Raw genomic sequence first — 26,255 nt, 5'->3', positions numbered from 1 at the left:
ATGGCAGGTAGGTCCCTGACTGCGGGCTTCACTGACCAGGGTCCGGTTCGGTTCCGGTTCGGCTCCCTGTCACGGTGTATGCAGGTACCGGGGCGGAGGATGCCCAGCCCCTGGGGGGCTCGGCGTCTTGCAGCGGCGTGGAGGCTCCAGCTGTCGGCTCGCTCCGCGCCGCACCACGGCTCTCGCAACGGTTGGAGGAGGCTTCCTGGCCCCGCGGTACAGAACCGCTGTCACGGCCACCATACACCGGACCGTGCCGGGTAATTAGAAGCCGCGGAGGTGGAGGGGAGGGATCAGAGGGGGTATCTCAGATAATGGGGTCAGTGTGAGAGGGGGCCGGGCCGAGGAGTGCCGGACTGGGCCGAGTCGAGCCGACTAGTGCCGAGCCGAGCCGAACCGTCAAAGCTGTGGGCAGCCTGGAAACGAAGCCGGAGCCCGAACAGGGCCCGAGCCGAACCGAACCGACCACAACCGAATGACATTAAAAAAATATGTAGTCACACCTGAAGCTGAGGAAGTCACTGGTGAAGCTGGTGACTCACTTCTCTACAGCCAAACCTTCTTCATTAACCCTGTAAGTCTGTAGGAAACACCTAGAACCAGCCCACCTGCTGGCTCCAGGACCCTGCTGTAGGGCGGCGGCACCATCACAGGCTCCGCCTGCCCTGAGCTTGTTGGAATCGGGCCCTGTCTACACGAGGATGCTGTTGCATGTAGCCGCTTTGGCCGATCATCCACACTGCTCAGCGTTTTAAGAGCCTGAAAACAGGTTCCAGAGTGGGGACATTTTAAAACGCCGCCTCGGCTTTGAGTTGTGGATGGACGAGACGCACATTTCCTGAAAACTATTATGTCATCTCTTGACCTGTAATCCAGCGACCCTCTACGTCACATGTCTCGAATAAGAGGATGAGGAGTTTTTTCGTGTTGTCGTCTGACTTTTTAGTGGTTTTGAGTGACAGCGCCACCTAAAGGCATCATTGTGAGCCTTGTTCATAGGGACTGGTTGACGGAACTTTTTTTTAAGAACGACGGGGAGAAAAAAACGTTTGTTTTGGCGCGTGTGGACGGGGCTTTAACGATCTTCAGAGTTCTTCAAAGTCCACTGCTCGCCACACTGTGCGACATGAATTTCATAAACTTTGGGCCACCGCATGAAGTTTGCGAAGCGCAAAGCTGAATCGCAGCCTAGGATGAGTCGGCGTGATGGCGCAAGACTAAAATGTCATCAGCGTGCGCCATCCAGTCACGAGGAAAACGAAAACAGCAAAACATGAACAAAGTCCTTCCCTCTGTGATATTTATGTGCCTTTTGACGCGTTTTGTCACTGTGGCCACATAGCGTCTATTCGGGTGTCAGAATGTGTTTTTAACTCTTCTTCTGTGGTGTCCAGGTCCTCCTGAAGGGCCCCACAGTGGGACCGAAGCTGCGGCCCTTTGAGGACGATGGACCCTGTGATTGGGCCGGGCCCCGGCTCCGGGACCGGGACCAGGACTAGGATGTATCCCAGACACACGGCGCTCGCACTGGTCCTGCTGGCGGCCGTCGCAGTGGTTTCCATGGCGACTTCAAGCCCACCTGCTGCAGGTAATCATGTGGACCCCTGACTTCCTGTTGCGCGGGAGGGATTTCCTTTAAGGAGATGCAAAGACACACACACGCACACACACACACACACACACACACACACACACACACACACACACACACACACACACACACACACACACACACACACACACACACACACACACCCTCAGATTCACATGACCTGCTGATGTCACTGTTGATGATGACAACTTCATCATTGACTTCATCCACCAATCAGATTCAGACTGGTGAGATTTATTTTTTTATATTATGTTTTATATTTTTATAATATTTTGAGTGTTTAAATTTTTCATCTATCTATCTATCTATCTATCTATCTATCTATCTCTCTCTCTCTCTCTCTCTCTCTTCTCTCTCTCTCTCTCTCTCTCTCTCTCTCTCTCTCTCTCTCTCTCTCTCTCTCTCTCTCTCTCTCTCTCTCTCTCTCTCTCTCTCTCTCTCTCTGAGTGTTGGAGGGCGTCGTCCTCTGAATACCAATGACACTCGTCTCCGTTCAGCACGTGATGCTGCCGCAAAGCACAGCGTCGCCACGGCAACGAAGCTGAGACCAGATGAAAGAGACCCAGTCAAGGCTGGATGTGTGTGTGTGTGTGTGTGTGTGTGTGTGTGTGTGTGTGTGTGTGTGTGTGTGTGTGTGTGTGTGTGTGTGTGTGTGTGTGTGTGTGTGTGTGTGTGTGTGTGTGTGTGTGTGTGTGTGTGTGTGTGTGTGTGTGTGTGTGTGTGTGTGTGTGTACACGATACAAAGACAAATAGGTTTAAACAGACTGCAGAGGAGGAAAAAGCAAACGATGAGCGAGCGGCTGCAGCTGAAATAAACACATAACATAAAGTCTCCACAGAAAACAGCAAGAATTCCCAGCTGACAGTAAACGTGTCCTTCAGCCAGGAGAGGCTCAGCGCAGGTTCACGTAACGACGGGAAACAAACAAAAAAAAAACGTTTGCATGTCTCCGTCTGAGGGTGAACACATTATTTGTGCTTATGTCATCTGAAGAATTGTCAGGAACTGATTGAGAGTTGAGTCATTTCCTGGAACTTTTCATTCGCTGGCAGATTAAACTTCTCTCTAAAAGGACTTGCTAAGAGACAAGGTCATGAGGTTCAAATGTTTTCAGGTTGGATCAGGAACTTTCAGGTTCAGTTATGGACCCTCAGTTGAATCAGGACCCAGTTTCATCAATGAGCTCATAAGAGGCACTTCCGGTGCCTTTAAGTTTTATTGGGACCCTCAGAACGCCTTAGATTTGGCCTGGGTGTTTCTCGGGGACCCCAGCATTTGCCAAGGAGCAGTTAGAGGATTTATGAAGACTCACTGCCACGAATCAGGATCCTCAGGATAAATGAGGTGTTTTGGGGTTTAAGCAGATTCCTTTGATTTGATCGGAGACCTTTGTTCAGGGTTTTTTAAATATTGCGGTGTCTTGTTTCCCCCCACCCCCCCCCAGGTGTGCTGGATGTCAACAGGACGACCGAGCCTTCTTCCCATTCTCCATCCCCCCTCTCTGCCCCCTCCCTTCCCAGACCTGTGGCCCCCAGATGGCCCCTAGACTCTGGTTACCATAGTAACAGTGGTGGGGGCGGTGCCGTCTCAGCAGAGGACTCGGACTCTGGCGCTCAGGGGATCCACCTATTGCTGAGGCCACCCGACCTCCTGTCCCCCAGCCTTCCGCCACCGCTCCCCCCTCACAGCCAGTCCACACTCACCCCTCCTCCCCCCTGGGAACAAGGCCCCTCCTTGGAAGAGGCATGGGGGTCCGGGGACTACCTGGAGACCCTGTCGTTCATGGTTCCTGATGGAGAGGAGTTGGCCCTGGCCACGCCGCTGCCCAATCAACCCTACGATGACCAGGATCCTGGTGGGGACTGGGTCTCCTACGACACTGCCTTTCCCACCCGTCCCACGCTGCCCCTCTCCTCGCGCCTCACCCTCTCACCCTCCTCCTCCACCCCCAGCTTCCACCTGCACACTCGCCCGACTCACCCAGACGTCTTCCCCACCTGGGACGAGGACTACGACCTGGAGGAGATGATGCCCCTGGAGCCAACGGAGCTGTTGCTGCCGGACATGAACAGCCTGGAGTACTACACCAACCTGCTGGCCCGAGAGCGGGAGAGGGAGCAGGAGAGAGAGAGGGGGCAGGAGAGAGAGAGGGGGCAGGAGAGAGAGAGGGGGCGAGGGCGGGAAAAACAGGACCAGGAGCAAGTCACCAAGACCAAGCCCTCCATTACTCCTACCACAACGCAAACGCACCATACTCCTCTGTCCCCCACCCTGACCATTGGTCCTCCCCCAGTATTGGAGCCCAAGGCTCCGGCGCCCGGACCCACCCCACCCCTCACTCTCTCACCCACTCTCACAGGTGAGACAAGGACAGCTGCTCCCCCCACCACCCCCAAAACCCATTACACCCCTTCTCCTCCTGCTCCCAAACCAAAGGACTCTGCTCCAGTACCAGGAAGATACCACCCTCGTCCTCCATCTAACACCACCGGACGGGTCCCTCCCCCTCCCCCACTAGGGCCACCAACCCGCCCTGAGAGACCAGAGAGGCCTTCAGGGACCACAGACAAACCAGGGAAAGCTCTGCCCACCAGATCCACCACCACCAAGGCTACTACGACCACCACTGCCGTCAGCACAACCACCCAGATCACAGCCATCAGTCTGACCAGAGCACCACCCGTCACCACGCCCAGAGTGGCCCAAACCCCGCCCGCCAGACAGTACCTGTGCAACGTCACCAAACCAGAGATGTACCTGGTCCGAGTCGGTAAGGAGACTCCGTGACGGCCGGTCAGGTGTAATAAGAGATTTGGTCGCCGAGCTGATGTTTTGTGTCTCTGCGTCCTCAGTCAGCTCCAAAGGCTCGTCGGCGGGTTTCAGTCAAGTCCGAGAGCTTCTGAAGAAGGAGTTCAACCGCTCGGTGGAGCTGCAGGTCAGAATCACGTGCCAGAGTGTGCTGCCTCCTGCTGGTCTCCCCTGTCACCAACATGTCTGCTGTTCTTCCACTTTAATGTATTGGTCAATCAGAGATCAGAGTCGAGTCCACAGCCTTTCTGCTGACATCAACAAATTTTAGAAGCTATTTAGATTTTATTCTTCAGACAAGAAACTCAAGTAGTAGTATTGGCAGAAGTAATAACACTACTGATAGCAGAAATAGCAGTAGTAACATCACTAATAATACTGGGAATAATAGTCGTAGTAATACTAGTTGAGTTAAAAGTATTAGAAGTTATATGGGTGATGGTAGTGGTACTAGTAGTAGTTGTAGTGATGGGAGCAATGGTATTGTTAGTTGCCAAAGTAAGAACAATAGTAGTAATCATTGTACAAACAGGAATAACAGTGGTATTGCTAACAATTAGGGATGCAGTGATGCCAATACCAGTATCTGTTCGGATGCTGTGCAGTGTACTCATAAGAGCGCCGATACAACCCGGCGAGTACGACATGTCATCCATCAGCAGTTTGGAGTTTCTTATCATCAATCAAATACACAATCAATGCAGACAGTAGTACTAGTAGTACTGGAATCAGCCATATGATTAACAGCTGTCTGTCTCTTCTTCAGTTCCTCAGGACTCCGTCGAGTTTTGCGTTCCGCGTGGTTTCGGGACCGCTGATTTTCACCGCCGTGTCCGTCGTCAACGTCTTGCGGCAGGCGCCGCGCGGCTCCGGTCCCATCCCCACCGTGTCGCCGCTCTATATCGTCCCCGACCTCAGGTACCAGATCCACTCCGTGCTGCAGTTTGTCCCCACCTACACCGACATCAGAGTCTGTAACTTCACTGAGCGGGTGGAGAGAGGACTGACGATGGCGTACGCTGAGACACGCCGACGGTCACAGGAGGCGGGAAACGTCACCGTGCAGGTGAGCGTCACCTGCAGACCACTTGTAGACTCTCAGTTCAGTCGTGAACTCTCTGCTTTGCCTTTCTCTGTCCTCCCAGCTGCTGAACATCACCATGAGCGTGACCCGGGCAATAATCGGGCAAAAAGTTCCCGTCGACATCACCTTTACGGTGCGTGATGGGCGGGGCTACCTGACAGGGTCAGCGGTCAGCGAACACCTGAGGAGGCTCACCCTGGTGGAGTTCAGCTTCTACGTCGGATTTCCTGCCCTGCAGATCGCAGAACGTACGTCTCGTATTTCCTAGCATGTTGTACTGTTCTTCAAATGGTAGTGGAGATACTTACTACTAATGATAAGAAACTTTAATAGACACAAAGCAACAGGTGCCACATTTGCATGAAATGTGTAATAAAGATGTTTTATTTGTGCGCTTGTGTTCCCAGCCTTCCACTACCCGGAGCTCAACACATCCCACCACCTGCGATCCACCTGGGTTCGAACAGGTACACACACACACACACACACACACACACACACACACACACACACACACACACACACACACACACACACACACACACACACACACACACACACACACACAAACAAACACACAGCTCATGCGGGGCTTGAGCCGACGTCTCTCCTTGTGTTTCAGTGCTGCTCGGAGTTCAGGAGCAGCAGGTGGCCGAGAGGAGCTTCAAAGCTCGACTGGAGAGGCGTCTGGCTCTGCTGCTGGAGGAGGGACTGCAGGAGACCAGCAGGAGGCGCTGGAGGAGAGCCACCTCTGTGGGCAACAACAGTCTGCAGGTATACACGCACAATACGAGTATACACATCAAAAAAAGCATCTTTACACAACATGGGTATGCAAAAAATACTAAAACAAGTACACGCACAAAGCAGCTATGAACACTGCGATAACACATATTACTCAGGTACTTGCATATGCCACAGCTTAGAGGAATACACGCAAAACAAAAATTTATATTTACATTACAGGTGTACACCCAATATTAATATACAGTACACCCTAAAAAGATACACATAACCCAAATATAATGCTAAAACTCGTAGATGCACAAAAAGAGTATACACACGATCACGTGTGTGTGGGTGTGTGCACGCACACAAAACAGGTATACACACAAAGCAGCTACGAGCATAGAAGTATACACAAGTGATTGCATATGCAATAAAAGTATACAAACAGCACAATATACCAACACACCAAAGGTACATGACATGTTTAACGAACGCGCTGGTATACAACCAGCAGATTTATATCTACAACAAAGGAACCTACACATAGCACAGGTAAACACTCACCTTAGGTATACACACAATACATGTATAGTTGTAGTTATAAACACCATACAGACATACCAGCAAGACAAATACAGTATATAGAAGTCACTGGTATACACACAGTAAAGACACAGGTGTACCTGCAGGACGGTCAGTGATCCTCCTTACGAAGCTCACCTGGTGTGTCTCAGGTGGTCCGAGTGTCCAGGCTGTCTGGACCGCAGCGCCCCCTGGAGGTCTTTTACTTTGTGGAAGGCTCAGGAGGCGAGAGGATCCCAGCAGAGGTGACCGCCGCCACGCTGAACCGCCTGGACCTCCAGAGAGCAGCCATCGTCCTGGGACACCGGGTCCAGAGACCGCTGGCACAACGTGAGTCGGCTCACCTCCCTCACATCCGTCTTACATCTGAACAAGAACCGTGCCTCATCTCGCACTTGTCCTCTTCCTGCCACTCAAATCTCTCACCTTCCTGTCATCTGTTTCTTACCAGTGTCTCAAGTTTCCGACTGTCTCTGTCCTGCCTCTTATGTCTCCTCTCTATTTCCCACCGTCTCTCTTCCCGTCTGCCACTCTGCTCTCGTCTGTCTCCAGCCGTGGAGACTCTGTCCATCCCCCCGGCGGAGACTCAGAGCAGCAGTATCTGGCTGATCGTGGGCGTGGTCGTGCCCGTCCTGCTGGCTGTCTTCATCATCATCATCCTCTACTGGAAGTTGTGTGGCTCGGAGAAGCTGGAGTTCCAGCCGGACGCCATCAACACCATCCAGCAGAGGCAGAAGGTGGGAGTCGGACAGGGAACGGGTTTGTTTCGATCGCCTGGTGTTCCTGATGGCTCATCGCTGTGTCCTCCGTCTTTAGCTTCAAGCTCCCAGCGTCAAAGGCTTCGACTTCGCCAAGCTGCACCTCGGCCAGCACAGCAAAGACGACATCATGGTGATCCAGGAGCCCGGCCCGCTGCCCCCGCCTGTCAAAGAGGCCACGCCCTCTGATGGCGGAGACCTCAACACCCCCAAATCCAAAGGGTCGTCCACCAAGGTCGCACGATCCAGCCGCCGCCGAGGAAGGTCAGGCATCTTTCTCCAACATGTGTTCTTCTTCTCTTCACCTTTTTTTCTCCTTTTTATACTTCTAGAACAGTGGTCTTATGTTGCATTTCTGCATATGCAGCTTTTCTGAGATAATTATTTTTACATTTTACCTGTTTTAACCATTTTAGCTCCATTCATCAATTATTCATGTTTATTTTTCATTTCTACACTTTTATTAATCTTAATTGATTTTTTATTTTTTTTTTCTAAGCTGTTTTACCAGCTTTTACAATTTTTTGGTGTTTTTAGCATTTATTTTTGCACCTTATTGCACCTTTTTTAATCACTTAAATTGTTGCTTTTACTGTGTTCTGGGATTTTAATTTTAATTTTAGAGGAAACCACCAACTAAATTCGAGGAAAAAAACCTTTTTTCTCCTTCACATATCTTTTGAAAAGCCGTGAACACTCGTCTGCCTCTCTTATCCACTCACTATGTGATGTAATGGCGCCACCTGTAGGTCAGAATATACTAAATATAGTAATAATGTTTCAATCGTGGAAAGACAGCTCAAAGGCAGCAGGTCTCAACTATAAAAACAAAGACCTAAAGCAGGTCCTTGTCTCTCCTCAGACTCAGCCCATCAGACGGAGACTCATTAGGAAGCGACCAATCGAGTGGCAGGGAGTCGGCGGAGGAAAGCACCCGCCCTGTGGCCACGCCCAACGAGGGCAAGCAGCACAGGAAGACGCCCAAAAATGGTAAGAGCCGCGGCGACGTCCTGATTTGTCGTACAAGTGTGGAGAAATGAAAAAGAGCCGATTCAACACGTTTCGTTCGATCTGTTTCACGCTGTCCGACTGAAGGGAGGAACAAGATGGGTACGTTCACCGCACACCTCAGTCTGCATGCGCCACACATCCGACGACTCCTATTGGCTCAGAATTAACGATGTTCCATGTTTGATTACCTTCATGTTTAGAATAATAATGACATACACACATACGCAATAAGACCTTGTCTGGAAGCAACACAATTGAAATGAACTGTAAATATTTGTAAAAATGTATACCAATAAGTATATGAAAACAAATTATGCAGAATCTTAAGCAACAAGAGGAATTTTAGAGAATTTGCGCACATATTTGGAGTTTATAGAAAAAGGTCATAACAGCAGCATATGTATCTTATATGCAATTTTCTTCCATTTATAACCGTGATATATATATATGTGTGTGTGAGTGTGTGTGTATGTGTATATGTATGTATGTGTATATGTGTGAAAAATGTGTAAAAAATATTTAAATTATTAGAAGAAAAGTGGTACAAATTTAAACGTGCCCCCTATTTTTCTAACATTTTGGTTTTTGTTTTGTTTTGCATGGATGTATCTCTATAGAATTATATCTGTATCCTTAAAATTTCATATAGTCCTCAGTTTCTGTACTCGGAGTGTGAAGGGTTACTTCTTTCCTGAACACGTTGCCATGGTTACCAAGACCCCAGACTCTGAATGTGAGCTGCAGGTTGTTCTAATGCGACTGAGAAATGCACCATTTGTAGTTGACGACCATGTGTTGCCCCCTCTGACCCGTGCAGCGGCGCCGGCGGGCAGCGGTCCAGACGAGCTCCTGTCCTCGTCCTCCATCTTCGACCACGTGGACCGCCTGTCCCGTGGCTCGTCCGACGGCACCCGCCGCCAGGCCAACAAAGTGCAGCTCATCGCCATGCAGCCGCGGCCCAGCCCGCCGCACGCCCCCCCGGAGGCCGGCCTGTCGCTCACCGAGAAGGTCAACACGGAGGTGAGACCACGGAGAACGACCTCCCACACTGTCTCAACCACCAGCTGTCATCACTAACAGTATGACTGCTCACCTGCAGGTGGCGCTGAGGCACAAGTCCGAGATTGAGCATCACAGGAACAAACTACGACAGCGTGCAAAGAGGCGGGGCCAGTGCGAGTTCCCCTCTATGGATGACATCATGGACGCCTTCGGCGACGGACCGGTGCAGAGCGAGGTGGCACAGAGGCTCTACAGCTCCGCCCACGACCACATGGACTGCATCCTGCAGGCCGACGCCGCCTCGCCGCCGACGCCCACCGACTCCAGGAAAAGGTAAACGCACCTGAGCTGAACTTTTCAAGTGAAAACGAAAACTTTGCATTTTGGGTGTCCGTTGACACAGTAACGATGCGCAGAGCCACTGAAAATGCAACTTTTTGAAAATGATTTCCAAAGTCGAACCTTTTGGTAATGCTCTGTCTCCATGGAAACGGGGAGAAAATAAATTATGATATTTAGTCTCACACAGTGAGACAGTAAGAGGTAAATTCGATCACGGCACATACCAGAGGTCAGAGATGTTTTCAATCTTCATTTATCCGAATTCCTCCTCACCGACTTTGACCTCCTGTTTGACTTTGTTTATTCCACCAGAGGGAGGCGCTCTCCTCGGGGCCGGCGGACTCAGCCGGGACCTGGAAGTCTTCCTGATACTGATCGAGATCGGCTGCTAATTGATCAGAACGCCACCTACAGGAAATACCCAGGACTCAACAACGTGGCCTACATGGTGAGGGAGCTGAACTGCCTGAGGGGGGCGCCAGTGAGACTGTAAAGTTCTGAAGCTGATGATGCATATTTTAGCTGGAGGTTATTAACCACTGCAGTACAGGACCCATTAGCAGTGGCACTGATGGTAAATCTGGTTTAAATGTGAATATCTGAGGTCCTGATATTGATCCCTGTGGAACGCCTCTAATTTTTGAAAAGTCAACCAGCAGAATTTCATCTTCTCTTCATTAAGTCTGCTCCTTTTTTTTAATTATTTTTTTTAAATTTGGTCTCTTTCTTTGCAGTCGGACCCAGACCTGCCCCCTGATCACGGCAGCCCCTCCCCCACAGATGAGGTGTTTGACCCGGCACCGCCCCCGCCCCCGTACATGCCCCCCCAGCCCTCCATCGAGGAGGCCCGGCAGCAGATGCACTCGCTCCTGGACGACGCCTTCGCCCTGGTGTCGCCGTCCTCACAGGGCAGCGCCGGGGTCAGCGGGGTAAGCCCTGCCCTGCCAAGCCCCCCCCCTCAGGGCCGGCCCCCGGGCCGGCAGTGGGGCTCTTACCCAGCAGCCCCCTCTCACAGCCCCTTCTCTGCAGTGAGTGTGTTGTCCTGCAGATGAGGAGTGAAATGAGGCAGGAGTCCACGTGCAGATCTCACCCCTCTTCTCTTTGTCTCCCGGCAGAGGTACGCGGAGCTGGGCATGTCCCCCACCTCAGTGCAGGGTCTTCTTCAGAGGTCAGAACCCGCAGGCCACTTCCATGGTGCACCTGAAGTACACCTCAACCAGCACTGACCCCCTCTCTGTGTGTCCCCCAGGCAGGGTCTGAACTCCGGGGGGTACATTTCTACTGGAGACCAGCTGCAGGAGTCTGTTTACCCCAACAGGGGACCGTATGAGGACCTACCATCCTCCTCCAGACCTCGACCTGTAGGAGGCAGCACAGGTATCGCCATCAGATCTTGTACTGACTGAAGTGATTGATGTTTCTTCATGTGAACAACTTCATTCGTCTCGTTCCCTTGGTTATTTGAAGGTCTGGTTCACGTTGAATGTTGGCACGTTACCGTATTTAAAGATCGATCTATTCCTCCCTCCTGCAGGTGCACAGCTGCATCACCTTACCCAGGTGGGTCTGTCCAGTCAGATCGGGGTCTACCCCGGGGTGGGACGCAGCATGTCTGGGCCCACTGGCTCCAGCTGGAACCAGCAGCATTCGGACCAGGACCTGTCCAGACCGGGAGCCAGCAGAGAGAGCGTGAGTTCAGATATCCGACGTAACCGAACCTAACGACTACTGTGCTTCAGTGGAGGGGTACCGAAGGAGGATCAATGTAGTTCAGTCTTGATTGATCCAGTTCAGACATGAGTTTCGCCCAGATCAGAGCGTTAGTTTGCTCCGGTTACCCCCCTCAGGCCAAAAATATACATGTGAGGTCAGTTGGTGACCTTAAATTGCCCATGAATGTATTATTGGGATTGGCTCAAGCAAAACACCACGGTGAAGAAGATGGATGGAGGGATGGAGGGATGGATGGATGGATGGATGGATGGATGGATGGATGGATGGATGGACGGATGGATGGATGAATTTATTGGAACATAAAACCTCTCTCTCCTCTACCCTCCCCTCAGGTACTGTCCTTTCCAGAGTTCTCCTCCTCCTCAGTTTTCCAGATGCCCAGCTCCTCTTTGCGGGACCCGTCAGCTCCGCCCCTCCTGCTGACCTCTCCAACACCCGAGTACCCTCCAGAGGACGCCTCCCCCTCCGCTCACACCTCTGCCTCGCTCATAAAGGCCATCAGGGAGGAGCTACGACGTCTGGCCCAGAAACAAGCTGCGGTGACCAGCTATCAGTAGACTGGTCTGGACCTGTTTGAAACCGGGACCTTTGAAGCTCTCTGAGCCTTTGAGGATAAACTAACTATTCCAACACTCTGGACTCTCTGGAGCTAACGTACGTCTTAACCCAAAATAACCCTGAACCACGATCCGTATCTGAAAACAAGGAACAATGTCTCCTGAAGACCTCCGGTACTTTACAGGGTCCAGTCTTTCTGTCCGTCCATCACCTTTCGGTTTGGTTCTTCATCAAACATGAGTTTCACTCACATTTCCACTGAAGTGCTTCCTGGAGTGGATCATTTGATGATCATCCTTCCTGAACGTCTCTGCAGGGTTGTTCCTTTTGAACTTTTGGAGAAGCATTTGGTTCCTGATCGGCTCCTGACAGTCTGCGGTGGATTTTTCATCCCTTTTCTGCTGCTTTGTTCTGAAGCTTCTGGAGAAATTTCAACCATCTTGGCTTTCTAGAGTGGATGGACGAAACCAGCTTTGGACAGAAGATAGTATCTCTTCAGACCTCCCGATGAACTGTCCCCACAAACCTTCTGGATCTCCTGAAATCCTGAAGCGGACTGCCCATCAAGATTAAGAGAGTATCCACCTTTGATGGCTTTCTGGAGTGGATTTCTAGATTGAATGGAACTTTTTTTTTCTGGAGACAATCATCATTCTTGGCCTTTGGACAATTCATTCTTTCAGGGCTTACATAGCAGATGTTTGTTCTGAAGTTTCAGTTTCGTTTGATTCTCCTTCCTGGCCTGAAGTTGATTGTCCCGCCTGTCGGATCCCACCAAAACAAGATAGAAGCCGCTGATCTCTGAAAGTGGATGCTCCAGATTCCCTGGATGGGGCTGTCCCTCCCTGTGGGCAGGTCGTCCGCCGGGACGCCGTGGAGCTAATTGTCCCTCCTAAAGTTCAGAAGTGGATCGTCCCACTGGACCTTCCGTGGTGCTAACCGTCAGCCTCATGCCATCGAATCATCGACCACTTATTGCCTTCCACACTCCCATCAGCCACGACGATCAGGTGTCCTCTCATAAATCATTTCAATGAGGTCTTTGCACTGTCGACACCTGGTGGTGCCGCACAGTTCCTACAGCACGGGGACGCAAAACAGGAAATAATATATATAAATAACTATAAGAATGATAAAACAAAATATATGTAAAGAGATAGAATCCCAATGAGCACAATATTAATGTAAGAGTTATTATCGGAGTATTGAGATGTTACTTATTTTTTATCGCTTATATATGAAAGTCTACTTTAAATGCTTTATTTTGATCAAAAAAAAGACCAAACTACTGTTATATGGTTGTACTCCTCTTGTGTTTGAGCTCGCTGTAGATTTTTGAGCCGGCGTTTGTTTCTCCGTGCAGACGTTGCTTAGCGTGCCTGCTCGCTCGCGTTGTTCATGTATCGGTGGCAGTTTAAGAAAAGAAAAAAAGAAAAAAAAAAAGCAAACCAAAAAAAAGCTAAACTTAACGCTAAATGCATCGCTTTGATATCGAGCTTTTTACGTCGCTGATTTGTTGCATCCATCAGTCTGTGGGTGGGACGCTGACGAGGAGTTTGAGCGGGAAGTGTCTCTGCGGGAGGGAGGCGAGGGAATCGATCGTCGTTCCATCGCAACCGTCCACCAAGCTAAATGTGCAGGGGCGCCTCCTGGAGGCTCGCGGGGGAATTCTTAATACAGAGTCAGGCAGTGGTGGAATTGGGAAGACGCTCAAGAGCTGCAAACTGAGAAAAGACCCGAGGTCAAACGCTACGTTTCCTCTTTCTTGTAGATTTGATCACTTCTGTGGATGCTGCCTCATGAGCAGCTCAGCATTAGCGTTCCGATTAATAAACGGCTTTAAACTGAAGGTGTGTTCTGACCTCTAAGGGAAGCGTATGAATGTAAGGAGAGAAGAGAAGCTGAGTGCATTAAATAAACCTATAGCAGTAGTCTAAATCTAACGCAGCAGTTCACACAGACAGGAACCTGTAGGTGAACCTGCAGATACCTCTCTGACCAAAGTATCACATTAGCATTAGCATTACAGTTTGAATTTGAATGGTTTGATCAGGTAATGCAGTCTAAACCTAGAGCAGCAGAACCTAGAAATGCGACCAAATGTTTCCATTGGACCATCGCTTCAAGTTTGAATTTTAACAGTACTGATGCAATGTTTTGATTTGCAAGGATTAATCTTATGAATGTAAGATGAAGGGAGGAGAGAAGTTAAGTGCATTAAATAAAGATATAGCAGCGGCAGCAGCAGCCTGAACCTTTCGCAGACATAAGCAGTATGCCAAATCATTTCCATTCTCGTTTTGATGTAAAAACAAAACAAAAACAAAACAACAACCCCAAACTCATCCTGACTTGTGTTTTTAGGGCAATCAGCAGAGTAAACAACTTTCATGTGGAAAGAGGTATCTACTAATAGGCTTTGATTTTAGGTTGTTGGTTTTTTTTTTTTTATTTAAAAAACAAAGTACTACATTTTTGAAATTCTCTGATCTGCAAGGGTAGCATTTATGAATGTATAGAAAACGAGGAAAGGAGAGAAGTTAAGTGCATTAAATAAACCAACGGCAGCGGTCTTAACCGAAATAATTCAGTCCACACCCTTTGTAGCGGAACTTGTGAGAAGTGTTTAAAAAAGTGATTTAAATAATTTGAGAAGTAAGTGGAAACAAACACGCAGATATATTAGCCTTACCATTGGAGTTTGGAGTAAAAAAGTAAATGAATTGATGTTGCTCTCCGATATGAGGGCAGCATATATGAATGTAATGAGGGAGAACAGAGGAGATAAGTGCATTAAATAAACCTATAGCGGTAGAGTTAAACTACCGCAGCAGTGTTAAGCTGTAGGCGTACCGTCAACGTAGAGCAGCAGAACTAAGAGTCTTATTGAATGAGAAAGTGTGGGTTCCCTGACCGGTAGATTAGAACACGTCTCTGGATGTTACCTCCTGTGCTGTGCGCTCACGGCGTTCCCGCCATCAGCTTGGTGTTGAAGTTGCGCGTCGGAACGACCGGTCGCCCCTCGCCGCCCGTCTCTGCTCTCCCTCAGCATGTCCGACTCAGTTTGATGCTTTTGCTATTTGTGATGTTCCGGTTCGTGTTTAGCATGCCGCTAAGAGATGTTCCAGTTTAAAACGTGAAGAGCTGTTCCACACCAGAGTGAGCGACGGACTGATTCATGTCACCGAGCCATCAAACCGCCGTCCATCCGAGCCCAGTGGAGAGAAGACGCCACCCGAGGCATTCGCTCTTTTGTTTTGCATTTCCAGGAGATATTTTTGAACTGAATGATGGTGGTTCCAGCCAACAGTGTAGAAAAGAAAGTGGATATGGTGTTGAATAGTAAAATATAATATATATAAATATATATAATATATGAAATATTTGATCTGTGATTGCTGAACGGACTCAAAGAACTGCCGCATCCTTCATGGACCAGAAACCAACCAGAACTCTTTACCGGCTGGAGGGTTTCCCTGATTGGACCTCGCACCTGTCAGTCGAGCTGTCGGACTCGGCCGTGGTCACGTGGTGCTAATTCGCGACGCTGAGCGTGTCTCAAACGCCCCCCAGTCGCACACAAAACGTGGAAAAGCGAATTCTGCGGGCGATCACAGGGAGGATCTCTGGATACCAGCTGCCGCTCTGCAGCGTCACGACCTCCTCCTCAATGTTTCCTTCAATGTTTTCTAGGGTTTCCGTGTTTTCTAGATCTGCGAGGATCCAGCAGACGACCAGCCGCGCTGTGGACGTCCACGTCCGACACAACTACTGACCGAAACCCGCTGCAACCACAGCAACCTGTTCCCACCAGTTACTGAAGATTATTGATACCAGCTTTAAACGCGACACACTGACGACGCCGTCACCTTTAATAAGTCTAACTTTAATGCACAAGATGCTAACTTGTGGGAACAAGTTATAGTGGCGCGAAATACACCAATCAGGCCTCTTTCTCCTATATAAGTATGTGCTATAAGTATTTGGGTGTACCACGTGTACGTGGTTATTTCCTGACAGTTCAGATTGAAATATTTCATCAAATGAACAATCAAGTTGAAAACAGCTAATTTGGATGAAAAGCGGATCTGGACCTTCTGGCTTCAGATGTCAGTAGTTTTGTTGTGACTGAACTTCGTGCAGCCGCTGCTCGGAGTCCAAATACATTCCTGTCATTCCTCCTCGGGCTCTGGGGTCACATCTGGCCAGGTGATGTCACAGTGAGGTCACATCTGGACACGTGGCATCACATTTGGACCGATGAGGTCACACCTGGAAGCCGGCTGGCCGACTCAGAGCCTGAAGGAATATTTGTGGTGGACTCAGCGAGCTGGGAGCACTGCCAGCAGTCACACCTGTCAAACAGCTGCCGGGCGAGCGGGTCACATGACCACACCTGTTCCAACCAAACCAGGTGAGCTGGCACCGTGTGGTGTTACAAAGATTGTGTTAACAAACATTAAAAGAGATGTGTTCAGAATCAAATGGATCTTTTTTTTTTTGTGTCTTCATTGTCCCAAATGAAAGCTTGTGCTGGTTTGTTTGTCATTTTCTTTGTGCTATGACGTGGTGAGCGAGAAGAAGCCGTGCCGACGTGTGTGATGTCACTGTCAGGAATGCCGAGTTAACCAAAACCAAAGGCCCTTCCTAGGTTGTCAAATACCTTGACGTGAAAATATCTGCCAGACTGTCAGACCTGTTTAAAATACACTCACCTTTTACAACTATAGAAGAGTACTTCTCTCGATGGAGGACACTTCTGATATCACTCATGGGGAGGTTTGCAAAAATACAGGAAGACAGGTGTCCCTCTTTAGGAGCTGTGGTGCGTTCAGGTGTGTCTCTGTAGGAGCTGTGGTGCGTTCAGGTGCACATCTCCTCCTGATGATCCGTTCAAGGCGGAGCTCGCCTCCTTCCCTCCCTCCTCCCCTTCAACCTCAGGTGGAAACTCGCTACTTCCGCATTTACCTGTCCAGTGTGTGTGTGGGTGTGTTAGTGTGTGTGTGTGTGTGTGATGACAACAGACCGACCCGACAGCTTCAAACTGCAGTGTGAGTACTTTTTACTTTTCCACGTTGTTTCTGAGAAAACCTTGAAATTAAACTGGAGTCTGGTTGAGGTTGCTTGTTTCTGTGGGGATTAATGAAGTTTTTTTTAATCCGAGTTTAAACCAGTTGATGTCACCAGGATATAAATCTCGCTCGTATGACCCAGAAGAATTGGGTTTCCTCCGCATTGGTTCCACCAGACTCCGTTCATATTTTAGTCTTTTTTAAAGTTTTATCTTCCGCGTTTGTTGTAAAACATTCAAAACTTCACAGCAAACAAGTTTTGCACGTTCACACGTGAATTCGGCTCTGAAATTCTAAAGTATTTCAATTTCTCAAGAGGAGCAAAAGCGGATTGAAGATCTTCGTGGACGCACTTCTGCTGTTGAGTTTGGGTGTTTAATCCGATTAAAACATGAGGGCAACACCTGCAGTCTGGATTGAAACATTAAATGTTAGAAATGTAAAATAAAAAAATCTGATGTTGAAAAATTGCGAAAATTAAAGCTGAAAAATGAAGAGTTATCTAAAGCTTAACAAAACATGTTCAACAAAATCCAAAATCTGATTTTAAAAAAGGTTCATTTTCTTTTGCGTAACAACTGCAAAATATAAGTTTCACTCTTAAATAATGACAAAAAATATGTTTTAGCTTTTTGTATTTTGAAACACAAACATTTTTCACTTGGGATTTGTTGAAGGACCCAATTATGTTTATATTTTCATCGAGTGAGAGAGTTCTGCATACTTCAAGTTGGAGAAAAATAACAGAAGCAATCTGATAGAGAAAACCTTCTTGTTTTTTCTTTTACAGTGGTGCTGTATACTGACTGTTATCAGTATATCAATAAAATGAGTTACTATGTTGTGTGAAAATAAAACCAAATGGAGGAAAAAAAGCAGGGGCCCCGACACTGAGCCCTGTGGAACTATACGTCAGCAGGGTTAGTTGCTCCAACATGTAGCAGCTGTCCAAACCTTCAGCAAAATCCTGCGCCCAATTCAAACCCTCATTTTCTTGGACAGAAACATTTCCCGCTACTATTTAAAAAGATTTAAAGGCACAAAGGGCATCATGGGGGATCGATTCTGCTCAGCGATTCTTTATCGATCCTCATGTGGAAACAAAACCTGCAGTATTAACAGCAGAGGATGTGCCGACGTTGCCGCTGCTCCTGGGGCGAGCTTCACTCCGGAGCGGAAACGCGACCTCAATTCAACCTTCTGGCTGCTGTGTGCAAATGTTTCTGCATATTGGTGATGTTTCCTCCCTCTGATGAAGTATCGACTTTGCAAGCATTGCAAATTGCTCTGTTGTCATTTTGTCTGGTGAAATGTAACCAAACTTTGTTTAAAAAAAAAAAAAAAACAGGTCCAGTGCAGATATCACAAACTGTGTGCAAAACAAGGCTTCCTCAAGTATTTCCATATGACTAAATACCAGTCAGAAATGCTATAAATACAGGACAATCAAATAAGACGTAGAAGAACTATACATTGAGCAACAATAGACAGAACCGATTTCTTAGCACAAAGAAGACCATGAGACAGTTTGCGATATTGAATTTTGTATTTTTGAAGTTTCTGAGATGCCAGAGAAGATTATAACAGGGTCTGGTGTCACTTGTACTTTCAGGATCTTTGGAAAAACACAATCCCTGTGTACCTTGATGATCTTGTAATATACCATAAAAAATTTTAAATGACATGCTTATCTAATATACTCTTAGTAAAGCCGAGATCTAACTTATCTGGATCAGCATTTTAAAACTTGTGGAGGTGTGTTTTGATTAAATGTTGAACCTGAAGATTCCAAAAGGGAACTGAAAGTAAAGATCCCCCATGATTCCAAGGAACTGAAACACTGGGAACTAGTTCTTAACAACAACTGGTTTTCCATTCCCATCCTTGGCATTAGCTGATCTCAAATAACTGGAATTGCAAATACGCAGTATTGACTTTGGTTGTTATTGGACTGTGTGTTTCTATTGTGTTTGTCTTACTTTCCTGATTGTTTAATGTTTGGATACAAGATGTTAAACCTCGAAGCTGATTATCCTTATGTAAATAAACCTTTAATTTGAAACCACGGAAGGATTTTCTCAGACCTGACCCACCAAACTGAGCGAACAGGAAAGACGGGTCCTGGCTGGAGTCCCTCTGTGGAGATGGAAGTTTGTCTGGTGGTGGAGGGGGCTGCCAGAAGCGATCACCACAGACCTGAGAGGACTTTCACACCGCCAGAAACGGGATGTTCTGGTTTGAGTTGGACGAGATCGAGGTTTTGCATCTGAATACCAAAGTTTCCCGTCAGGAGGAAACCATCACTTTGGAGAATTCCCGTCACTATGATGAAGCATGGTGGAGGCAGCATCATGATGTGGGGACGATTTCAGGATGTTTTCGTCTTGAGCGCCAAAGAGCTCTGAGAGTTCATGAAGCGTTTCATTAAGGTTTGAATTGTCTGTTTTCCTTCTAACAGGACTTGAAGCAGTTCTGACGATGGGCGACAGCATGAAGACTCAGCTGGTGAGCGCCATCCAGCTTCAGGATTTTGAACTGCAGGACGAACCGGCACACAACCAGCAGGATGGCAGAAAGAACAGCAAAGGTGAGGAATCGATCAAGTCTTTATCGAGGCGTCTGCGTGTTTTACCATCTGCGACCAGCAGAGGGCAGCGGCGTCCTAGAAGAAAGCTGCAGTTTAAGAGTGTGTTGTCATGGTAACAACTTCATACTCAGCGTATTGTCATGGTAACAGATTGATTTACAGTCTTGTGCATATTATATTAATTATTATGTAGTGAGATTATTACTACTTGTAACTTTTTGAGAAAAAAGTAGTGGATCAACTGCTTGTTAACCTGGATGTGAGCTGAAGTCACACCAGTGATGGCAGCACACCCATTTTCCGTTTGTTTAGTTGTCAGTCTCTGCAATAAAATGAGTTTCTTTTCTTACACGGTCATGATGATGAAGTTTCAGTGTGTGTTTCCGTTGTTGTTGGTGCAGAAGAACAGACCTTCACGGTGGAAGAAGCCGTGGAGACGATCGGATTCGGACGTTTCCACATGCTGCTGTTTTTCATCATGGGAAGCTCCAACGTACGGAAAATACTACACGCCGACACCACACGCAGTAGTGATACTACGCAACCAGAATGTACTTCAAGTGCTTCACAGGAAATGACGGCGTGTGTATTTTTGTGTTGCAGATTGTGGAGGCGATGGAGATCATGCTCCTGGCGGTGGTTTCCCCGGAGATTCGGTGTGAGTGGCATCTTCAGGACTGGCAGGTCGCTCTGGTTTCCACTGTGAGTACATTTAGTCTTAAAGAATCACTATATTAGCTGAGTTGTGTTGTCGCATCTCAATTAGGGATGCATCGCTGCCACTTTTTTAAAGTGCGAGTACTAACCTATAGCTACTTGCCAATACTGTAGTTTCAGAGTAGTATTGTGTGTTTTCAGGTGGTGTTTCTGGGCTTCATGGTCTGTGGAGTTTTGGCAGGATACATAGCCGACAAATACGGACGCTGGATGGTCAGAAACTTCTTCTTTTATTATTACACTTCACATGAAAGCTGCTCTCTGATTGGCCCATCGTTACTAAGGTGTATTGTTTTTTGTTTGATTTAATTTCAGTCACGTTTTGCCTTATTTCTTTTCAGTTTTCACATTTTTATCCAACGATAATCATCACATTTGTTGAATTATATGATATTAATGACTATATAAGTAAAAATTCCAGAGAAGTATGAATACTTCTCCATTTTGTTCAATAATGATTTAAAATTTTCCACTTTTATTTGTCGTGTTGACTGTGTACTTTGTGTATTTCTGTGTAACCAGGTGGTCGTCGGAGGCTTCGTGTGGAGCGCGTACTTCTCTCTGCTCACCTCGTTCGCGCCGTCCTACGGCTGGTTCATCTTCCTGCGCAGCATGGTGGGCTGCGGCGTGGCGGGAGTGTCGCAGGGGTCAGTCGCCGCAGAGGGAGCGCTCTGATTGGCTGGAAGTTGTTGGATACTGTAACGCCTGTAGTTCAGATGTTTGCAGCTTTGAGTTAAGATTGAATGTTTTTTTTTTTTTTCTGTTCAGCTTCGTGTTGAAGACGGAATTCATCCCGGCCAAACATCGAGCCGTCCTGCTGCCTCTGGCCAGCGTCAGTTCAACTCTCTGACTATAGTCGTTCTACTTTTGTATATACATTCATTTAATTATTTAACAGATTTTTGGGGGGTTTCTCTCTGTTCAGAGTACCTAGAAATGACTGTTGTAAGTGGTGCGATATAGATAAAGTTGAATTGAATTGAATGAAACAGATACTAAGTGTGGATGTCTGGAGAAATTGCAGATGGAGAGATGAACAGAAAGCAGTATCGTCTGCATAGAGACGTACTCTAAACTCTGAATAGATAAAACAACATGTTTTTTAGTACTTTCAGTGCTGATCCTGTATCTAGTTATTGCTAAAGTAATGCACACTGAATTCAGAAAACGGATATTTCAGTTCTCGTACTAACCTAAGAGAAGTACTGCACATGGAATGAAGGTTTCACCCAAATACTGCAGTGACAGTCTAGGCACTACTTCTTAAATGTTCCAATACCACACAGTGAGAAAATACTACACTTTTATTAGATTCTCACACAGAATGCAAGACACTCGGACACTAATCCTACACTTTCAAAGGTCAAATACTACAAACAGGAAGTACATGCAAATAACACAGTACTGGTACTACATCTTTGATATAGAAATACTGGACGGTGAAGACGGAAGACACAGTATAAATGGTCCTAGAATTTATTTTGTGTGTTTCAGGTCTTCTGGATGATCGGCTCCATGCTGATCATCATTCTGGGGATGTTGGTGGTTCCCACGCTGGGCTGGAGGTGGATGATCCGGTTCTCCATCACACCCAGCATCATCCTCATCTTCCTCTTCAAGGTGAGACACTTTAAGACTTGACAGATGCCGTTGTTGACTGTTGTTGGCCTTTACCTTTGCCCGATTTAAATGAACAGATACCTTGACTCTGATTGGCCTGTGATTATATTTGCACCATGCGACTGGAATTATGATGGGATCTTGGAAAGCAGTGTTTAAAAAAAACAAACAAAAAAAACCCACACATGGGGTTACTCCCTACAGTCGGAGCTTTGCGTGTGAGTCTGTGACGTTGGTTCACCTAACATCATCTGTGCTACATCATGCAAAAAAGCGACCCGTGCGCTTCTCTTCCTGCTTGTATTTCAACCAAGAAAATGTTCCTACAATTTCAAAAACTTGCGCAACAGGTTGTAGGGGTCTCCTCAGCGCAGTTCATTGGTTTCAACCTTTCATTATTTACAACAATACATCCAACTCGACTTTTCAGTATATTCCCGAATCGGCTCGGTACAACGTGTCGGCAGGAAATGTCGATGCTGCTATGAAGACGCTGCAGTGGATCGCCAATATGAACCATGCTTCTCTTCCTCCGGGGCGGCTGGCGGAGCCCATCGTGGTGCGTTTGACTTGTTTCTCTGCTGAGCGCAACATGGTTTAAAGAAGTCCGTCAACTTCAGATGACATTTCTGTGCGTTTCAGAGTGAAAGAGGCAACTGGAGGATTCTTCTCAGTCCGTCTTTGAGGAGGACATCCTTACTGCTGTGGTACACGTGGTGAGGATGTTTTAACAAGCTGCCGGAGCTGATGTACAACAGTGTATCATCAGCATATAGGGTGAACATCTCTATGTGGCGGTCATTTGGCAGGTTCGTGGCGTCCTTCTCGTACTACGGTTCAGTGCTGAGCAGTTCGGAGCTGCTGGAGAAGAACTTGCTGTGCATCACAAATCCTGACAAAGACCACCAGATCAAGCACCGCCAAGAGGACGGACTGTGTTACTGCATCCCCTTAGCGATGAGCGACTACCAGACGTTGCTCATCAGCTGCTTGGGGGAAGTCGCATGTGAGTCCCCTTACGTAGAGCATGTCCAGAAATATGGGAAACGGCAAAGCTTCAATTTAGACAGAAAATAAATATTAAACAATTACTAAAACTTTGTTACATACGGCCCTGTGTCCACTCTGGTCTTCTCTCGTCTTCCAGTGATTCCTTTAAACATCGGTCTGCTGAACATCCTTGGACGTCGGATGAGTCTGATGGTCCTGCAGGCAATATCTGGCATTTTCTTCCTGTTACTCAACGTCTGTACCACCATGTAAGTAACCTCGATCCCGAGTGCCGTCAGGTCCAGAAAGTTCTCCGGTCCGTTCTGGATCATGTCGTTCTGTTTCAGGCTTGGATTCACAGTCTTGCTGTTCCTGCTGCGCTCTCTGGTCTCGATGAACTTTAACGTGGTCTACATCTATACGGCAGAGGTATGTCCACTGAGGATTAGGTATTAAGCATTCGAAAACCAGATCAGGTCTTCAGGTCTCGGGCGTTCCCTCCTCAGGTCTACCCTACAGTGGCTCGATCTCTGGGGATGGGTTTCTGCACGTCGTTCAGTCGGATTGGAGGAATGATCGCTCCTTTCATCGCTCAGGTGCGTTCACTGCCTGCTCTGCAATCGGAGCTCTCGGGCTGTTGTTGCAGTGCATCATGGGTCTGCGTGTCCTTCAGGTGCTGATGTCTCGGTCGGTCATCTGGGCTCTGATCCCGTTTGCTTTTGCCACGGCGATCTGCTCTGCGGGGAACTTTCTGTTACCGATCGAAACCAAAGGACGAAGTCTTCTGGTGAGGAACCATCGCACTTTATGTTCATTCACTGTTATGACTTCACTCATCCTTTCATCACTTTATTTTAATTCACTTCCTGTTTGTGTCTTCGCAGCAAAACACTTCATAACGTAACTCCGGATGACGCCTGTGAAAAAACACCTTGTGTACTTCCTGATTTTGCACCTTAAGAAGCTCTTGATCGATCTCATGACAAAGCTCTTGATGTAGCTCCCTGAACAAAGTCTGTTGGTCTTTCAAGACTGTTACTGAAGTCGGATGTGGCTGCGCATTAATTCACACCCATCTGGATTAACTTATGATTTTATGAATGAACTCTGGTCTGATGCTGCTCATGAAACAGACTTCAGCTGATCTCACGTCTCTCACGACCCTCCCCCCGATGCCCCTGAACACGTCGTTTTTTATGTTTTAGTTTGACTCTAAAATAATGCAGACCTCGTAGCTGTGTGCCTGTTTACGTCGTTCAAACTGTAGAACAAAGAGAAGTGAAGAGTGACCATTAAAGAGGAGGTTGGAAAGTTCGACTCGGGAGTGTTTGAAGTGTTTCACCATGTCACACCACGTCACACCACCACCATACATCACAGCAAAACAAGGCGGGGCTCTGTTCACAATCTTTTTGTGAGAGTAGTGTATAAATAAGATCCCTGAAGAGCATGTTTACATCGCGTAAAGGTGTCTCTGTCACAAAGAGATGAGTATTTGTATAATTGCATAATTCTGACATTTACTAGCTTTTTTCCCTTTAAAACATTAAAGTCAGACTTCTCCATCCACCCTGTCATCTTTACCATTGACTGTATTTTTATACGGGTTGAAAATGAATCAGTGTTAAAAGTTTTAAAACAATCCAAACCCGCCCTGATGGCTGTTCTTAAGCTCTTTACAAAAGTTCTATTCTCTTATTCTCTCTTTCCACCTTTCATTTTCCACCTTTCATTCAGCACGCTGCACGCATCTCAAATATTGGCGACCAACCCGCTGTCACGCAGTCAGTGCAGGTGGCAGCTGACGGCAAGCGGTGTTGCCAGGTTGGACTCGTTTTCACCCAATTCAGCTTCTTGTGAACATGTTGGGCTAGAAAAATAGAATCGGGCCGGTTGACCTGTTGAATGTCTGGGTCAAATTACAGTTCTTCCCTGCACCCACAAGGGGGTGCCAAAATGCTATATCTGACATGGTGGTGGGGGGGGGCAGAATAGCAAATTCGTGCCAGGCGCCCCCCCTCACACATTGGATCTCTGGGCACTTGCCCACATTGCGCAAAATCCGCCACTGCACAGAGCCTAAAATCCTAAAAGTGAAACGTTGAGTCTGTTGTGTAATGGCACTGTCGGCCTCACGATGGTGCTGCTGCACTCTTCCTCCTCCCTGATGAAGCTAGTATCCGGCTAATCTTGTTAGTTCTCAGATTACAGACGGGATCAGGATGAGGATCAGCTCTCACCTCTCTGTCTGACACTTTGTGGGTGGGGCTTAGTCCCCTCAGGCCATGCCCTCTGACCTCAGTCACACACTCACTGTACCAGTTTATCTGTCAGGGTGAATGGTAAATGGATTCCACTTGGACACACCGGCTGCCAGGTTGTTGTTTAGAGTTGTGACTTATGGACGGATCGGCGATCGAACCTTCAACACTCCAGTTGAAAGACGACCCACTCTGCCACCTGTGCCACAGCCCCGCCATCGTGAGGACCTCATGAGGACATTTCTCTTTGTGTGTGTGAGAGACTTCTTGTTTTGCAAACCTTGTGGCCTCCACAGAATCTGATCGTACTATACCTGTTGGGTGCGAGTGCACGTGTGGGAAAACAAAGTCAGTGCTCAACCCGAGAGTAATCATACTCTTAACACCAGGTAGCGATTTCATGTTCCATTTCCTGATAGTCTTCACACGCTCTTTGGATCAATAAAAAATGAAAAGCCAAAATTCTGCTAAATATATTACTTTTAATTTCAAATACCTGCGAAGTTCCTTCAATGATTTAACTGTTCTAAGGGAGACTTTTTTAAAAGCTCATTTAATCTTTCAGTATCATATATCAATGATATGTAATTGTGATATGTGACTATGACGAGTCGGTAAAGGTCTCCCAGCAGTCTAAGGCCCCGTTCAAACAAATTTTCAAAAAAATTTCATTGCATTTTGGGTATCCATTCAGACGACAATGGCGCCACTGAAAATGAAACTTTTTGAAAAAAGTTCCCGAGATGGACCTATCTGAAAACACTCTGTCTGGATGTAAATGGGGGGA

The 26,255-nt window shown here is 47.5% G+C and overlaps 2 protein-coding genes across 7 annotated transcripts; both read left to right on the top strand.

Annotated features, from left to right (window-relative positions):
• Positions 1-1,500: 1,500 nt before the first annotated feature.
• Positions 1,501-13,637, top strand: LOC308126887 (UPF0606 protein KIAA1549; the record flags this gene model as incomplete). The annotated part of the gene is made up of 19 exons (XM_080491578.1): positions 1,501-1,588; positions 3,058-4,383; positions 4,466-4,548; positions 5,188-5,487; positions 5,567-5,753; positions 5,913-5,972; positions 6,128-6,279; positions 6,969-7,146; positions 7,369-7,553; positions 7,633-7,838; positions 8,437-8,600; positions 9,403-9,605; positions 9,685-9,920; positions 10,242-10,377; positions 10,664-10,957; positions 11,045-11,097; positions 11,179-11,306; positions 11,464-11,618; positions 11,996-13,637. 19 exons carry the CDS (start codon positions 1,501-1,503, stop codon positions 12,218-12,220), a joined length of 4,359 nt encoding a protein of 1,452 aa, XP_080347704.1. The 3' UTR covers positions 12,221-13,637.
• A 3,544-nt stretch (positions 13,638-17,181) lies between these two features.
• Positions 17,182-24,852, top strand: svopl (SVOP-like). Of its 6 annotated transcripts, none has more exons than XM_080492291.1 (17): positions 17,196-17,272; positions 19,376-19,649; positions 19,752-19,880; positions 20,282-20,373; positions 20,484-20,582; positions 20,739-20,810; positions 21,120-21,244; positions 21,366-21,429; positions 22,092-22,217; positions 22,648-22,776; positions 22,860-22,933; positions 23,027-23,223; positions 23,365-23,476; positions 23,555-23,636; positions 23,714-23,803; positions 23,881-23,994; positions 24,092-24,775. In XM_080492291.1, exons 3-17 carry the CDS (start codon positions 19,772-19,774, stop codon positions 24,104-24,106), a joined length of 1,500 nt encoding a protein of 499 aa, XP_080348417.1. In that variant the 5' UTR covers positions 17,196-17,272; positions 19,376-19,649; positions 19,752-19,771; the 3' UTR covers positions 24,107-24,775. The 6 variants fall into 6 exon arrangements, with proteins under 6 accessions (XP_080348415.1, XP_080348417.1, XP_080348414.1 ...); XM_080492288.1 differs by having other exon boundaries at positions 20,255-20,373; XM_080492290.1 differs by having other exon boundaries at positions 19,365-19,649.
• The last annotated feature ends 1,403 nt before the right edge of the window (positions 24,853-26,255 follow it).

Source organism: Lipophrys pholis, assembly GCF_963383615.2.
Source record: "Lipophrys pholis genome assembly, chromosome: 22".
Lineage (NCBI taxonomy): Eukaryota > Metazoa > Chordata > Actinopteri > Blenniiformes > Blenniidae > Lipophrys > Lipophrys pholis.
This window is presented reverse-complemented; position numbering and strand designations above follow the sequence as displayed.